The 17,352-nt window shown below is 36.4% G+C and overlaps 3 protein-coding genes across 5 annotated transcripts in view; 1 reads left to right on the plus strand and 2 right to left on the minus strand.

Moving 5' to 3' along the window:
- The first annotated feature begins 4,650 nt into the window (after positions 1-4,650).
- On the plus strand, positions 4,651-8,637 carry LOC107728470 (sphingosine 1-phosphate receptor 1-like). 2 transcript variants are annotated; one of them, XM_016538646.1, is made up of 2 exons: positions 4,651-4,667; positions 6,207-8,637. In XM_016538646.1, exon 2 carries the CDS (start codon positions 6,431-6,433, stop codon positions 7,628-7,630), a length of 1,200 nt encoding a protein of 399 aa, XP_016394132.1. In that variant the 5' UTR covers positions 4,651-4,667; positions 6,207-6,430; the 3' UTR covers positions 7,631-8,637. The 2 variants fall into 2 exon arrangements, with proteins under 2 accessions (XP_016394132.1, XP_016394123.1); XM_016538637.1 differs by lacking the exon at positions 4,651-4,667 and adding an exon at positions 4,867-4,928.
- A 1,454-nt stretch (positions 8,638-10,091) lies between these two features.
- Positions 10,092-13,552, minus strand: spc24 (SPC24 component of NDC80 kinetochore complex). The gene is made up of 6 exons (XM_016539171.1): positions 13,392-13,552; positions 12,289-12,482; positions 12,023-12,167; positions 11,254-11,358; positions 10,393-10,469; positions 10,092-10,305 (listed from the first exon to the last, which is right to left on the minus strand). Exons 2-6 carry the CDS (start codon positions 12,461-12,463, stop codon positions 10,199-10,201), a joined length of 609 nt encoding a protein of 202 aa, XP_016394657.1. The 5' UTR covers positions 12,464-12,482; positions 13,392-13,552; the 3' UTR covers positions 10,092-10,198.
- A 461-nt stretch (positions 13,553-14,013) lies between these two features.
- Positions 14,014-17,352, minus strand: part of kri1 (KRI1 homolog) — a 13,086-nt gene continuing 9,747 nt past the window's right edge. The window contains exons 14-19 of one of the 2 annotated variants that reach the window (XM_016538658.1): positions 16,851-16,972; positions 16,572-16,743; positions 16,311-16,441; positions 15,115-15,179; positions 14,837-14,932; positions 14,014-14,752 (exon numbers count right to left, since the gene is read on the minus strand). In XM_016538658.1, the coding sequence (XP_016394144.1) occupies positions 14,245-14,752; positions 14,837-14,932; positions 15,115-15,179; positions 16,311-16,441; positions 16,572-16,743; positions 16,851-16,972 (1,094 nt within the window). In that variant the 3' untranslated portion in view covers positions 14,014-14,244. The remainder of the gene's footprint in view (positions 14,753-14,836; positions 14,933-15,114; positions 15,180-16,310; positions 16,442-16,571; positions 16,744-16,850; positions 16,973-17,352) is intronic. The other variant, XM_016538668.1, reaches the window with a different exon arrangement.

A 17,352-nucleotide genomic window follows, 5' to 3' on the forward strand; every position in this document is an offset into this window, starting at 1 on the left:
TCTTAGAAAAACATTGTACACTGCATTTTTCCCATAGATCGTGACTTTTCTCATTCCAAAAAGCAACATCACAGGCCATTAAGAGAAACTCAAAGATTAGCAGGACTACAGACCGCAGGACTTTTCAGACCGGAAACGCAAGCTCATGCGAAAAATGTTGCATTTCGCTGCGTTCCAAAGTTCAAGTTTGGTGAACTCTGACCTGCGAATTCGCATCACGTGAAGACGTTTGACCAGTAGAAGATCGATACGTCACTGCGTGACCTCTGTACAGAACTTCAAAAATGGAGGAAGCGCTCATTTTAGCCGTATATAGAGAGAGAGAGAGAGAGAGTACAATATAATTATTATACACAGGTGTATTATTATTGTCATATCCTGCTCCCGCCCATATTCGCAGCAGTGTCCGAAAAAATTTCGCATGTTCAAAGTCTAGTGTGACCGCACCTTAAATGCAAACGCGACAAAAAAATTAAACAACCGATATAAATTTTAAATCTATGCTGCGTCCCAAATGATGCACCATATACACTATGCACTCATACACTATGTACTTATGCACTAGAGGGCTACATACTCAACCATGAAGTGTATGAATTATATAATGTTATTTTGTCATTCATAATCGGAGTCTGATAGCCCATCCCCCTTCGCTACGTAATTAAAGCTGCCAACATTCCACACTTCGTTTTTTCGGTTATTTAAGTGCATCATCCGGGTATTTAAAGTGCACTTTTTCTTTTTGGAATTTTCAGTGTGAATGCACTACTCGCACTATTTATACTAAAAAACGTCATAGAATAGTGCGTTAGTACGCGATTTGGGACGCACCTTTAGTTTGACCAACCTGAGTCCACACACGTTTTCGTCAGATGTCATCTCGCTAGAACGCGTGTCAGAGTTTCCTGTGCGCAACAACGAACAGAGTCGTGATGTCCGACTGGCGAACAAATGACTCTTTGATGCCAGTTCTTTTTAATGAGTCAGTCAAAAAGATTCACAAGGCAGCCTCGAAGTCGCTCGTGAGTCGTGAGTGAAGCGGTTTGAATCAGACTTCCGAGCGTTCAGAGCGGTTGCTGTTCACAACTGACTCTTGACTGAACCGTGAGTCATTTTTCTTTGAAACGACTAACTGTGACATACTACTTTAGATTCGTGACTGGTTTTTCCTATGACAGCATATAATTAAAGATACACATTCACAACAGTTTTAAGTATTTTAACATTTGATATCCAAATGTGACGATTAATCGACTGTGAGACTAAGTTTGGGTAACATATTGGAACCATAACCATGACAAAATTGTACTTTTTTTTTCTTCAAACAGACCAAAATATTCGTTAAAATATAATGTTATTCATATGACACAAATACAGTCAGGATCAGTAGATTGACAGCATCAAATGAACAAATAGTAAATACAACTATAAAAACACCATTTCATAAACCTCAAGGGTTTTTTTCAGAGGGGTTTATAAACTTCTTAAAGAAGGCGTTCTCATGAGTCACAACCACCCCACTCCTGTAATCCTCTGCTTTGAATGTGGGAAAGCGAAATTTCCCTCCATCTTTTGTTCATAAGACTGAATCCCAGACTAATGACTAAATACAAAAAACAGCCTTTTGTATATCAGCCCCCAGATATGTGGAGCTGTGGGGTTGCTGGACTGCACAGTGTCATAGACCACTGCATTAGCGTGGTAGTCAACAAGTGCGTGAATCTAAAGTGACAAACAGTAAAGAAATAATAGAGAATGTGAAACTATTTTGTCAATGGAGAGGGCGGCGATTGTGTGTGTACGAGAAAGGAATGACACATTATCTCTGGTGACTTCCAGGGCTTATCAGAGGATGTGTTTGATAGAGAACAAAACAGAACGGATGAGGAAGAGAAAGAATGGAGGAAGGTGTTGAAAGAATAGTTCACCTAAAAAAAAAAAAAATCCTGTCATCATTTACTCTCACTCTTTTCCATATAATTAATGGGTATTGTGGCTATCAAGTTTTAAACTGACACAAAAAAGCACCATATAAGTAATCCATGTGACTTTCCTCACTACTTTTCAACTATTAACAGCACACACCATTCTGACATTTCTCACGACCAAATGTTCTCAAATCATGTTTGATTTGAGATAAAAATGGTCAGTGAAAAACTGAAGACATACTTTAGTTTTAATGAGAAATAAACCCAAAATGAGTTTTTCACTGACCATTTGTATCTCAAATCAAACATCATTTTAGAAAACATTTGGTAATGAGAAATGTGAGGATGCTGTGTGCTGTTAAATGGCATGTGTGTGCCATTTGTGAAGTCCATATGACTCTATTTCAGAGTTTATTGTGAATTTGAGGGTAAGCTAATCACAACAGGATTTTCATTTTTGGCTGAACATTTCCTTTCAATGTTGGGTCTGAGACTGTATGTCCTCAAAACTTCAGAATGAAAGTCAGTATTGTGAATTGAGCAAGAATGCACAACAAATTATAACCAACAATGGGAGGTTTATGCTGTTCCTCTTCAAATCTCGAGCGGGAAGAATTGGTCAAGAAGTTCATGCAGGAAATGAGGAGGCTAGGAGCACTATATAAAGTCTATAGTATATATGTAAGCGTTATAATCAAAATGATCCCAAATGGCAGTTTCTTCCGGTGTTTATTTGTACCAGAAATCCCTACTGACCACAACAACATCCATTGCCACGAAACGCTCTCTCTGTTTTGCATAAACGAAAATTACGATTTGGCAACGAAAGCTGCACATTCAGATGTATCCCACTGTAATCTAAATTTTACCTGTCAATACAAGCTGTTTTTCTCTCAAAGGCAAACTTCAGGAAAAAGTTCACTTATTAAAGCGAGGAGATTCAGGCTAAACTCCAGAAAGCTGCAAACACTGACGACACTCTAAATCAATATATTTCCGTGTTCAGGGTTTTTGTGCATTACTGTCAGTCAAACAGAATCCCACCACCAGAAGGAGGTTCAGTGTCACGATAGGGGGCAAATTCAAATAACAAAGGACCCATCATTCAAAGTTTGTTGTGGCTGTGATAGGCTCACTGTAGTTAAGCAGCATTCTGGCCAAAGGCAGTTTACTGAACACAACATAGTTTAGTCGATTGGGAGACAGACAACATGGCCTCGAATGAGTCCCCAAAGAATGCAAAACAACAAGCAATGGAAGAGCAACTTTTCCAAGATTTCCTTTTAAATAATAACATGCCGGTGTTAATCACTGTACTTCTGAGACACCACTGAAACAATTTTTTAAAGGGGTCATAGGATCAAACACTTTTACAAGTTGTTTGAACTGAAATGTGTGTTGGCAGTGTGTGTACACAACCACCCTATAATGATAAAAATCCACCCAGTGTTTTTAAAAAAAAATCTGGTTAAATCTTTACCCCTTTCTCAAATCGGGGACACGGTGTTCCTCTGGAGTGCTTTGTTCGGCAAGGCCCAGTATGACCTCATAGGTGTTTCTCAAGGAAATCCCTCTCCCTTGGAGGTACAATGACAGAGTTTCCTGCTTAAGAAAGCAGGATCCGGCTTCTGACTTACTCACACTCTCCGCTGCCTTATGTAATTCCAATGCAGTTCTACGACTGCTCGTGTTTTACGTACTTGTGCATCACATACTCAAAATAACCAGGGTTATTTATTTATTTAGTCATACTTGTTTATGTGCCTGTTTGCACGTCAGAATGAAAGAACACTGTAGAGGACAATAAGGCTCAAAACATCCTGCATTACAATTATTTGTCTTGTGTTTGAGTATAAGGATGAGAAATGGAAAAAAAAAAATGCAGGAGTTCTTAAATTAAAACAAGAATTAATGTTAACTATTAGCAGCAACAAATATGGGTCAATAAGTGAGGATACTGGTCTCAGATTACAAAAATAACTCTTTTAAAAACAAATCTTATCAAAACATCCTGCATTACAATTATTAGTCTTGTGTTTGAGTATAAGGATGAAAAATGGTTTAAAAAAATGCAGGAGTTCTTAAATTAAAACAAGAATTAATGTTAACTATTAGCAGCAACAAATATGGGTCAATAAGTGAGGATACTGGTCTCAGATTACAAAAATAACTCTTTTAAAAACAAATCTTAGAACTGGAATCTAAAGGCAATGTTTCAAAAATGCAAGTGCTCAAGTAAAAAGTAGCCTACTAAAAAACTTAAATCTTGAAATATTATTTTCAGTAAAGATTTTCACAGTAAAACTTTTTCCCATATTTTTTGTTTGTTTTCTTAACTTCACAAGCCCCAAATATATAATATATATAAAAAAAACTCACAAAAAGAAAAGAAAAAGTTCTTCACAGAAGAAGCATTGACATTTTGAATTGTGTATTTTTATGTAACCTAATAGATGTGAAAAAAATGCGTCACGTCAATGACCTATATATATATATATAATGTCAAAGCACCTTCAAGTTAGCAAAGCAATTCATTAGGCTACCCATAAGTGCTGCATCAGCAGCCCCAGACGAATGCCAAGACCAGCCCACTTCAGGACGAGTCTTGATCCAAGGTTCAGCTCTCACATCACTACACCGGCCGGAGCGTTTGTCAGTTGTACGCAGGACATGGGGGAGAGATAGTGGAGCAGAGGATTTGTCATTTCCAGACACAGTTCAATGTTTCGAACTTAAAAGGTAAACTGCGCTTATCTACACGAATGCGCGAGGTTACATTTGAATATAGAGTTTTGGAGAAGCTGAGTGTGCAGTATGTAAACTAGCGTGGTTTTGCATGGATGCGGACTTTTCGTTTCAGTCACGGACTGGTTAAAGTTTGGTTTGATTTCTCTTATTTCAGCCTGTGGGCTGAGTGAGTAAACGATGTTCTGGTCACGATACGCGTGGAGCAGAGGATTTGTCATTTCCAGACACAGTTCAATGTTTCGAACTTAAAAGGTAAACTGCGCTTATCTACACGAATGCGCGAGGTTACATTTGAATATAGAGTTTTGGAGTCAGTTTTGGAGAAACTGAGTGTGCAGTATGTAAACTAGCGTGGTTTTGCATGGATGCGGACTTTTCGTTTCAGTCACGGACTGGTTAAAGTTTGGTTTGATTTCTCTTATTTCAGCCTGTGGGCTGAGTGAGTAAACGATGTTCTGGTCACGATACGCGCAACACTATTGTGATTATTTACCGAAATAATTATGCAGAAAATGTTTGCGTCGTGTAATTGTCCAATTACGCTGCAAAACTGTTAATAATAAACGATAATAAAGCGTTGAAAAATCTAAAAACGCTAAAGTAAACCTCTTAATTTGATAACCACGATTTTCTTGTCATATAGGCAACTGTAAATATTTTATATTGCAATAGACGATACATGGAAATTAAATGTCTTTTTTTTTTTTTTTAGAAAATGTTTTATAAAGTAAAACATCACGACAATCTACGAAGGAAATGTGTATTTACCAAGGCATTAGGCTATGTATTTTAGAGTACAATACTAAAATAATGTTTTATCTGTAAAAACTTTAGTATTATCAGTAGGCCAACATTTTACACTAACAAACACATTTTAATAGTTCAAATAGGTTGGTATATTAACATATAATTTGATGTCACACATACATGCAACTGATGTCTGTGAAATGTACTTTAGATAAATACTTCATCACTGTATTATTTTTATGGTAAAGGTTTTGACAGCTAGTTAGTTTTTTTTTTTTTTTTTACAGTACTGTATATTTTTGACAGTGTAGCCTACTAATTCTAATACTGATGCTCAAACACGGGTTACTTTATTAAAGTATTTCTTTGTTTTTCTTCAATTGTAGATGTCCATTTGTTTAGGCTAGATAAATTTGACAGCTACAACTACTTTTTTTTTTTTTACAGTACTGTATTTTTTTTACAGTGTACTGACTAATTCTAATACTGATACTCAAACACAATTTACTTTAATACTTTTTCAGAATTCCTAATCAAATAGTCTAATTAAAATGATAAAAATAGTTTATTGTCTACTATGTCTACACTGAAATAAAATATTGACCATGAAAGTATAATTAAACAACTGAAATAGAACATGATAAATGCTAAATATTCAATTGAATATGCATGTTTTTCTTTTTTGTTGTTTTATTTTTACAGGTGTATTTTTATATATTTTGTTTATCATTAAATTATGTTTACCCTAATTATTTAACATTATTTTCTACTGCTTTATTTCAGTTCCCTCTGGTGGCCTTTGAGGATATAGCAAAGCTGTGATTTGAGCATCAAGAAGGACAGAAGTGAATATTTCAATATAAATGATCCTACAACACAAGGATATATTTCAACTACGTTAAATCCTCTTGAGAGTTGTTCTATGTGCTTTGTTGGAACATGGCAATAAGAGGGACTACAGAGATCCTTAAGAAAAGTTTTTAAGGATAGCAAAAGAAGTAGGAAGAATGGAAGCCTCATTCGCTGCTAGCGCCGCCGTTGCTCCAACTCTGCCACCGATTACCTCGTCTCCAGGTTACCTGCGCAGAATGTTTCGGGAGTATCAAAGCAACGCCGTCATCATGGCCCATTACAACTTCACCGGAAAGCTGAAAGAGAACAAATACCGGGATGGACTGAAACCTGAGGCCATTGTGTTTCTTATCATTTGTCTTCTCATTGTGGTGGAAAATGCCATTGTTTTGGTGGCAATATGGAAGAACAAAAAATTCCACATTCCCATGTACTACTTGCTGGGCAACTTGACGCTCTCTGACTTGCTAGCAGGCTTCACCTACATGGTGAACATCGTGACTTCGGGCGCAAACACTCTCAAAATGACTCCAGTGCTGTGGTTTCTTCGAGAAGGCGGTGTGTTTATCACACTTTCTGCGTCTGTCATCAGTCTCCTCGCTATAGCTATCGAGCGGCATGTCACGATGGTCCGGATGAAGCCGTATCAAGGGGCCAAGCGTGGCCGAATGTTCATTTTGATTGGTGCAAGTTGGGTTCTTTCGGTGCTCCTCGGCATTCTCCCAATCATGGGCTGGAATTGCATAGGAAATCTGGACGAATGCTCCACCGTCTTGCCTCTCTACTCCAAGAGTTTCATCCTCTTCTGCATTACCGTGTTCACCCTGGTTCTGATGTCCATCGTGGTGCTCTACGTGCGCATCTTCCGCATAGTAAAGTCCAACACCCATCGGTTAGGCTGCAGCCCTCAGCGCAAAGGTCTGGCCAGGAAGTCCCAGAAGTATCTGGCTCTGCTGAAGACGGTCACCATCGTTCTCGGGGTCTTCATTGCCTGCTGGTTGCCTCTCTTTGTGCTCCTTCTACTGGACTTCTGCTGCCCTGCTCAAAGCTGCGAGGTGCTGTTCAAGGCGGACTACTTCCTGGGTATCGCCATGATCAACTCGCTCCTAAACCCCATCATTTACACCCTAACTAGTAAAGACATGCGGAGAGCCATTCTGAGACTAGTCTGCAGCTACTGTCTGATATCAAAAGATGGAGAGGTGAAGAAGTTTGGCATGTCTTTTCTGGACTGTAGCACCAGTAAGGTTGAGGTGCCATCACACAGACTGGAGGGCCTGGAGACGACGGTCTCCACTGGGAACTTCACACCATCCACTATTAAAGCTATCTACCCGATGATATTGAAGAGCTGAGGAAAAAGAATGCATTAAGTTCAAACTGACAATGCAAGTCTTAATGGACAGTTGAACTTCTTCTGGTTCAGGTTGAATATTTATAAAACTGCCAAAGAGACAAGTATGAGGTGCGTCGAAATGAATTCAGGAGACGTTGGATGAGATGGAACTCATAAATGTTGTTTTTGACTTCAGAGTTGAAGACTTGGTTTCTTCCACATGCATTGAAGCAAACCAGAGAACATGGTAGACCAGACAAGAGGATTTTTTTTTTTTTTACTGTGATAAAAACCAGTGTTTAAAATGGATTGTCTGAGGGTCAATACAAGAGCTACGGTGCCTTTTAAAAAATTGGATTTTGAACATCAAAAAACAAGCAGTTAAACAGCTGAACTGAGCAAATGCGATGCATTGTGCAAATATGCTTTGAAAAGAACTCTTCTGATGTTATACGAGACTCTTATGAGCATTTTCAAAAATAATGAGCTTGTGTAACGAGTCATTTTCACCTCCAGTGTAAATAACAGCTGAAATGTTCAGAGAATTTGTGGTGAAAAGACGCAAAGAAAAATGACGGGTTGATGCCTCCACACACAAGCATGTTGTTAGTCCACGGGCATTTTAAGAGTACATATGCACGCAAATAAAAACTACAAGGCAAGTGACTATTTTTAATTTGTAAGATGTTTCCTCTTATAATGGTATTTTGGGAAGTACTGTTTTCATGTTAAAGCTCCCCTTAACCATTTAACCAAGTATGCTATACTTGTCTTTATTTGCTTATTCAGTAAATATAGTTTCAACTGACATAAGGTGGCACAAGCTATATAAATATTGTAACATAGTTTTTATGTTGTTGTATGGAATGGCATCATTTATGTGTAGCAGTCTGCAGCGATAAAAACAGCACTGACATTCAAGTAATATTGCATTTCTGTAAAACTGTGTACTGAAAAAGATGCATTTGCATGTGTTTAAATGTATTTTGATGATCCTAAATTATGAGCCTTAAAAACAAATCTTTTATAAATGCATTAATTAAAAATTCTCTTGAATGTTTGCTATTTGTTTAGTGTTTTAGTTTTGTTTTTTGATTACATTTAAGCTCTGCCCATTGTTTCCCATGAAAAATAAAATAGAGGGTGAAACAAATATGCATAAGTAGTTGTTTTTAAATACATACATTTTGCTCAGATGCAGTGGAAAACCCATCCACTGTTATATTATGAGCATAGTTATAAAACAGCAAATGCACAAATCTAAATGGTGCATGCAAGAATTTGAAAACAATGCTCTCAAAGTGAGTCTAGCTGATTTCCAGTTGCCTCAATCACACTCACACCACATGTTAACCAAGCATAAACTAAACTATATTGTGGTTTCGACTTTTCACATGAGTCACACACAGAATTTTCTCACCGTTCTGTTTTTGCAAAAAACCCCTACAGAAAAAAAGATCATAAGCTCGTGCCAGTCCGGATGTTTATCGAAGCTGAAACGCCATGTGTCTGCACCTCAAGGGCATGATGTGACTCATTTTAGAAGTTAAACGACCAAAGGTTAAACTGGTCACGCACACAGAGTAGGATGACTAGGCTTTTGAAAGAATACCCATCCATCTGCACTGGACAGATATTAAACACTGAAATTAGAAATAGTGAAAGTAGTGTAGTGTAGTGAAAGTACAGAAAGAAAAGATGAGGACAAAATATGTGACTTGAAAAAAGCTCTGGGAAATTATATAAAATCATTCTGGGTGAAAATGAAACCAAATCTGAATATATGCTATGTCCTACATCGTCACACTTTATATTTAAAAACATCAATTAAAAATATTTAAATCTAAACCTTAGACAGGAGCTATATAAAATGAGTCTGATTTATTAATTATACATCTAAATATACGCACATCTAAAAAAAAAACCCAACAACAAACAAACTAACATATCACTAACATATCTCCATAGTTTCAGTTCGTGTTTTTCATTTTTGTCATGTCAATAAATCCTAATAATTAGGATTTTGTCTGCCAGCAAAAAAAATAAACAGTACAATAAAAGTAACTTTGAAGGATTAAGCACACCAAGACTGAAACAAAAAAGCAGTACGAACAAACAAAACGAGAAACTCGCTTTCATGTTAATGCAAGTTACAACCCATCTACCCCTATATTTTTTTAAATATGCTGCATGTGTTTTATATTTTCTTTGTCATTTTTTTTTTAGAAGTCCTGAGAAATCCCTCTCTAAATTAGTATTCAAAAAGTATTAAAAGAGTACTTAATTTCATTACAACATTTGCAAAAATTGATTTTAAATTTCATAGGAAATTCCCTGCTCTATGGAAACAGCAGGTGAGCCTTTTAACAAAGAGCCAATTATAACACAAAACTCACAAAATGCTATTCTAGTAATGCAAAACATGCATTTTCAGGCTGTGGGGGGAACTTTGTGAATGCATAGTGACATCTTGTGGTGTGTGATGCAAAGGGGACAAATTTATTAACAGACTTACAAAACACATACACATATATACACGCATAAAAACAAACAGTAATTTAGCTAACAGTGTACATGTGCACCAGGTCTACCATTCAGTATTGACCAGGCTCCACAGGTCATCGCTGATCTCACAGGGCGAGCGGGTGGATGTGTCTATGTTAATGGGGGCTGCCACATCCGCACCGTAGTGAACTGCCAAGAGACAAAAGGGATTTCATTCAGTCTAGAATATGAAACTTTTATGTTTACCATCATATACAGTAAATATGTCAGGATTACCTCCCCTCAGTATGTGCGGCTCTGTGTCCACCTCCAGCTTTATCTTGGTTACTTTAAAGTAGAGCTGAGCAACGTATCTATATCAAGTAAGCAGCAAAACAATACAGACTTTTTTTAGTGGACATGATTTCAAAGCAGTCTGGCAAAACATTGACTCAGTCATCAACATAGTTTTTTCATTTAAAAAATCATAAGGATTGCACTTGAGCGATTCATAGCTATGAAATATTTTAGGGCATAATTAAAATAAATTATACTCCAGATATTTTCAGGTTTTCAATGACCATGTGAACCTGGTGACATACTCTTCCATTCCAAAATTGTCTGGGTGTCAAAGAAATTAGTACTTTTATCAAGGATGCATTAAATTGATCAAAAGTGACAGTAAAGACATTATTAGTGTTACAAAAGATTTCAAATAAATGCTGTTCTTTTGAACTTTCTATTCCTGAATCCTGAAAAAGCATGTCAGTTTCCACAAAAATATTAAGCTGTTTTTTCCAACATTGATAATAAGAAATGTCTCTTGAGCTCCACATCAGCATATTAGAATGATTTCTGAAGGATCATGAGACACTGAAGACTGGAGTAATGATGCTGAATATTCAGCTTTGTATCACAGGAATAAACATTTTTAAATTGTATTAAAATAGAAAACAGTTTCTTTAAATGGTAATAATATTTGACAATATTACTGTTTTTAGTGTATTTATCAAATAAATGCAGCCTTAGTGAGCATAAGAGATTATAATAATAATTTTAAAAACCCTTTTGAATGGTAGTGTACACGATAGGGGATTGAACAATGTAGTCCTTTGTCATTACAAACACAAGGTGAACTAAAGCCAGCTCAGTGCTTACATGGCTGAAGGAATGACCTCAGTTGTGTCCTCATCCACTTCCTGTTGCAGAGTTTGAATTTCCTGCTCGGTATCTCGGAGTCTTTCCAACTCTTTCTGCAAGTATCTGACCCATGTGTTAAGGAAACCACAGTAAACAACCAAACTAAAGGGTAGCAAAGTTCATAATCAAAACGTAAACTAAACAACACTCATTTTTGGTCAAATAATAATAAAAAACACAAAACAGATCTTATCTGAGATTAACTTTATAATATAATAATATAACTAATATAACTTTATATATAAGATTAGTGAGCCTGGCAGTACTTAAAGGAGACATATTATGTCCCTTTTTACAATATGTAATACAAGTCTCTGGTGTCCCCAGAATGTGTCTGTGAAGTTTCAGCTCAAAACATTTTAACAATCTGCAAATTTGTGTGCCTCACACAGAAATTTTACTAAAAGTTGTATATACAGTACATAAATGCACATTAACTGTACATTAACCTACTGATCTTGATGTATATTACTTTATTGTTTTCAATGTATTTATTTTTTATTTTAGGGTTAGTGGTTTAATTGTAATTTAAATGTTCTTTCTATTCTCTTGTGTTATATGTATGTTTGCATGTATGTACCCAGAGCTCCAGGAAACCACAACAAAATCCTTGTGTGTTTGCGCACACTTGCGAATAAAGCTCATTCTGATTCTGATTCTGGCCAATTATTATAATGAGAGCAGGTTCTGGTTCAGGTCTGAGGGGAAACATCATACTGAAGGATACTCCTGCTCTGAGTCCAGGATTTGGCTTTTGGAGAGGCTCCGCTGTACTTCCTGCTCCATCCTCTCGATCTCCTGCGCCATTTGGCTCTTCTGCCACTCTAAATCCAGAAGTTTCTGACCGACCTCTTCCTCTGCATGTACAAGACCTTAAAAAGAAGACAACACAGGAAGAAATTTTAAGTTTTTTGTATTTAGTTTTTATCATTGTATTTTGTAAGTTAATATTAATTAGTAAGCTAAAAGTTAGCATTAGTAGTAAAGGAATACCATTTAAGAGCTCGGTTGTGGTCTTCTTGGTCTTGATGTGGTGGTCAAAGAACTCCTGCAGGTTCTCTCTTGCTCCTCGAAGAGCGCTCTCTGCCTTACTGCTCTTGATGAACTCAATCAATGCTTCCCCTGATTTCGCAAGGTCATCGTCATGCATCGCATCGTTCTGTGCCATGTCTGCATTAATAATGCTTCTGCAGAATAATGCAGCACATACTGAGGTGAAGCTGTATGCCACGACAGAACATTTTTTCATTTTTGCAGATACTTTTATTTAAGCGACTTACAAATGAGGAACAACGCAAGCAATATGTCATAGTTAACAAGTTTCACAGTAAAAAAACAAAACAAAAAAAAAGATTAGTAAACAAGCTAAAGCAGTGGTGAAATACTGAAAAGAAATATAAATATTACTGAAAAAAAGGATAAATATTTATGTAGTGAGTTATAATCAATGCATTTTAACTGGAAGTCAAACCAGAAATATGAAGGCTACTTTTTATTTAACAGTTTTGCTGTATTATATGTTAGATATTATTCAGTGCTCGACAAGATTTAACCAAGATTTTAACCAACAATAAGAGTTCTTGCTAACATTTTCACTGGCACCAAATGACAAATTTGTATTTTCAGCAATGCTTCCCCTCCCCCCCCCCAGAAATATTTATATTTTTCATTAAATGTCTCATTCATCTACAGCTATAAATAACATACCTGCATACATGGCAAACAATGCAAATGGTTGGTTTGAAGTTTGCAACACATTCTTCATGACGCTATATTTTTTACACATTCAACAAAACCCCTTTTGAAACAAAAATAACTGCGAATCAGTAGCCCTATTAGCTGTTAAAGTATATAGTATAGTATGAAAGGTGTATAACTAATATTAAAATTAGAGACTGTTGTTTAGTAAACATCAACATGATCTCAAAAAAAAAAAACTGCCTAAAAACAACCACACAATAACGCATCCACAAATAAGTTACATGAATTATGGATTTAGTCAATGTGGCGCTTTAGAACTCTTCCAAATAACACTTATTAATCAAATATACAATATAGTGGTTTATTGTAATATATTCAAGAGCAAATAGTCTCACCCGATCCACGCGCTGTTTATCCGGATTTCAAACTGGCGGCTGCTTGGCGCGCTTTCCAGAAACGCGCCTGAATAAAAACCAGCTTCAGTACTTCAAACTTTTGTTTTCCCTCCATCGTGATCATTGTTTTAATACATTAAATTATATAAAATCCATAATATGCTCTTCACAACTAGTCGAGGTTATTTTAAATACGCTGGAATTACGGTCAGGCAACTATCTGAGACACCTAAACCGCGCTTGTCAAAAGTCCAAACCTACAGTCTATGGTCCAAACCAAAGCAAAGCCCCAAAGCGATGCAAGCAAAGCCACTAGTAGGCTTTAATAATAATAATAATAATAATAATAATAAAGCTTTAAGAAGTAATACATGAACATTAAGTTTAAGATTAAATGCCACTTAATCGGAAATATCTTTATTGTATTTAAAAGAACACGTTTTCTCTATGAATCATAAGTTGTTGTGATTCTATGCTTGCAATTGAAAATTTAGGTAATAAAATCTTTGGATTTGTTCTATTTTAAAAGAGAATCTGGCATAACTCCATCAAAACTCAGTAACTAATTCTGACAACTATAATGTAATGTTTTCCATTTCCTAGAGCAGAGCGCTCAACACATAATATGAAAAGTCATGTGAAAGAAGTGTCTTTATTTCTACTACAACTATTCTTTTTTTATTTTTTAGGAACATAGATAAAATCCATCCGTGACACTGATGAACCAGAAACTTTCAAGATTCAAGCAAGGTATTAAAATGAGAAAGCTTATTATTTCATGGTTTCTGGTCCCTCGTGAAAAAAAATACAATAAAATTCAATATGCCAAACACAAACTCAAAATGGTTTACTTTCAGCATGACTGTTTGCTCTTTTTCTGCTGCTTTTCCTTTTTCTCCCGCTCTTTTCTCTTCTGTCTGTACAGCTCTCTAAAGTGGAGTCTCTTTGGATTCAGCCCGTAGGCTTGGAGTCTCTGTCTGCTGAACTCTCTTCCAGCCATCTTCACCGTCATGGACCTGGAAAGTAGGCGTCCGCCCCTGTGCCTCATTTTCTTTTTAAGCCATTGAGGTTTTTCAGTCCTTTCCTTGGCCACCTCCTCTTTCGGGGTTACAGCAGTCTCTTCCAGCTTCTTCTTTTTCTTAGGAACCAGGAACTCCTCATCATCCTCCCCTTCATCCTGTACAGCGACTTCTTTGAGGTCCTGGACGTCTGTTTGGTCTATGCCGTCAACTACAGGGCTTTCAGATGTATCTTCTGACAGATCTTGCTTCTCCATCTTGACCTCAGACCTCTTTAGACGATCCCTTCGCTTCTTACCCATCTTCCCCTTGGGCTCCATCAGCTCTTCCTGACCTTCGTCCCTGTGTAAAGAAGCCAAGCTCGGTTTTCATTTGTATGAGGTTGACATTGTGTGTCATGATTATGGTGTTTAAAGGAACACTTACTCATTATACAAAGACACAAACACTTGCTGTTTCTTCTTGTTATTCCGTGCTTTGATCTGGAAGTTCTTCACGTCACATAGCTCCTCCCTCTCTGACCTAAACGAGGAGAAATGTAGCAAAACTCATCAAAAACCTATTCCAAGCCAGTGAAAAAATGTATTTATTTAGCTAAAGTTATTTTCCCAGATAATATCATTAAACGGTATCACTATATATTCCGAAACTTCACTATAGCTCCAGGTTAACTCATATCAATCACAAAAACTACTGTGTGGCACCTGTACATGCAGGTCTTCCTCAGTGAGCACCAGCGGTTCAACTCACTTTCATCTGCTTTCAGGATCTATGGAAAGAGGTTCAGTTGAGAATAACATGGAAATATTAGCTAGATGATTTCAGAAGGTATTTTTTTTCTAAATAAGATACTAATAAATAAATCACAGAGAAGAATATATAATAGATTATTTTTATTAAATCATGCAAAATTCTAGGGACGCACAAATTGTGGCTAATAATACAACTAATAATTCTTTTCATACTACTACGTTTGGGGTTAGTATGTTTTTTTATTTTTTTTTGAAAGAAGTCTCTTATGCTCACTAAGGACTTATTTGATCAAATATACATTAAAAACTGTAATATTGTGAAATATTCTTACAATTTAAAAGAAAGGTTTTCTATGTTAATATATTTTGCAATATAATTTATTCCCGATATGTTAAAGCTGAATTTTCAGCATCATTACTCCAGTCTTCAGAGTCACATGATCCTTCAGAAATCATTCTGATATGATGATTTGCTGCTCAAGAAACATTTTTGATTATTATCAATGTTGAAAACAGTTGTGCTGCTTAATATTTCTGTGAAAACTAATAATTTCCCCCCCAGAATTCTTTGTTGAATAGAAAGTTCAAAAGAACAGCATTTATTTGAAATGTAAATCTTTTGTAACATTATAAATGTCTTGACTGTCACTTTCGATCAATTTAATGCATCCTTGCTGAATAATAATTTAAAAAAAATCTTATTGACCCCAAACTTTTAAATGGTAGTTTATAAATATATATAAAATAATAATGCAACACAGTAATTGTTACTAAATTAATACTAATAATAAAAGCAAGTAGGTTTTGGCAACGTCAACTGACTGATATGCATTACAAAAATAAAATATTAGCAGATATGGTCCTTATATACTTGGCATAAACCTCCAGCTTGACCACTGAAAGATTTACTTAAAATGCCAGAGTGGACATGAAGCTCAAACATACTAAACACAGCTCTCAAATCCTCTATGATCTAAATGCGAGACATTCAGTGCAGATCTGCTCAGAGAGAAGATTTCTGTCCTCAGACCCTGGTCAGAGTTATTCCCAGAGGAACAGCAATACCAGGTCAGACACGATCACTCATCAGCACAGAACTCAGAGTTAATCATCATCCAGACACGTTACTGCTGCTCGTAGCTCCTCACCTCATCAGCGGTCAGACCGAAGTCATTCTGTACAACTTCTCTATAGCGAAATCTGCATGGCAAGTCATCAATGATGTCCTCATAATCCAGTTTATAGTACTCGTCCAAATACTGCTCAAAGGTTTTCTCCTCTGGAAACATGATTGGTAATCAATGTATAAACCATTGATTATACATGAATACAGAAGTTTAAATTTTCATTTTGTCTGACCAATGACAGACAATGGCAGTGTCCTGTCTAAAAATACACCTAACACTCACTTGGATCAAAAACTGGCTTGTTTTTGGTGATGATCTCTGCAAAGTGGGACTTCTTCCTCTTCTTTCCCATTAGAGGGGCATCCTCTTTGGTCTTCTTTTTCCTCTGCTCTCTCTCTTTCTTTCTCTTCTTTTTAGAAACGGGCTGTTGACTTGGGTCATAGTCAGCATCCATCTACCCAAGAGATTTCAGGTGAGATTAAGAGCGGACACCATATACAGGGAACACAGTAGTTCAGTGCTGCATTTGTTTTGTGCATTAAGTATGAGAAACGGTCTTACTATAAAGTCAGGATCTACAAAGTTGGGCTCATAGTCTTCCTCTGCAGCATAATCTTCCTCATCTCCATACTTGTCCTCATTTTCCTCCTTTCCGACCCATGTGTCCCAGTTCCAGTTTTCTACAAAACATTCCATATTCAAATCACAAAAAAGCTTCCAAAACTTTGGGATCAGTAGGATGTTTTTGAAAGAAGTCTCTTATGCTGACCAAGGCTGCATTTACTTGATCAAAAATATAGTAAAAAGAGTTAAAAATAACAGTTTTTTTAAAGGGGTCATAGGATGCCCATTTTCCACAAGTTGATATGATTTTTTAGGGTCTTAATGAAAAGTCTGTAACATAGTTTGGTTAAAATTTCTCAATGGTAGTGTAAAAAACACATTTTTTACCCTGTCAAAAACAGCTCTTTTCAGATCAAGCCGTTTTTGTAGCATTTTCCTTTAAATGTTAATGAGCTCTGCTGACCTCGCCCCTCTCTTTCGAGCTGCCTAGTCATCGTGA

Source organism: Sinocyclocheilus rhinocerous, unplaced genomic scaffold (genome assembly GCF_001515625.1).
Source record: "Sinocyclocheilus rhinocerous isolate Xijiao unplaced genomic scaffold, SAMN03320098_v1.1 scaffold463, whole genome shotgun sequence".
Lineage (NCBI taxonomy): Eukaryota > Metazoa > Chordata > Actinopteri > Cypriniformes > Cyprinidae > Sinocyclocheilus > Sinocyclocheilus rhinocerous.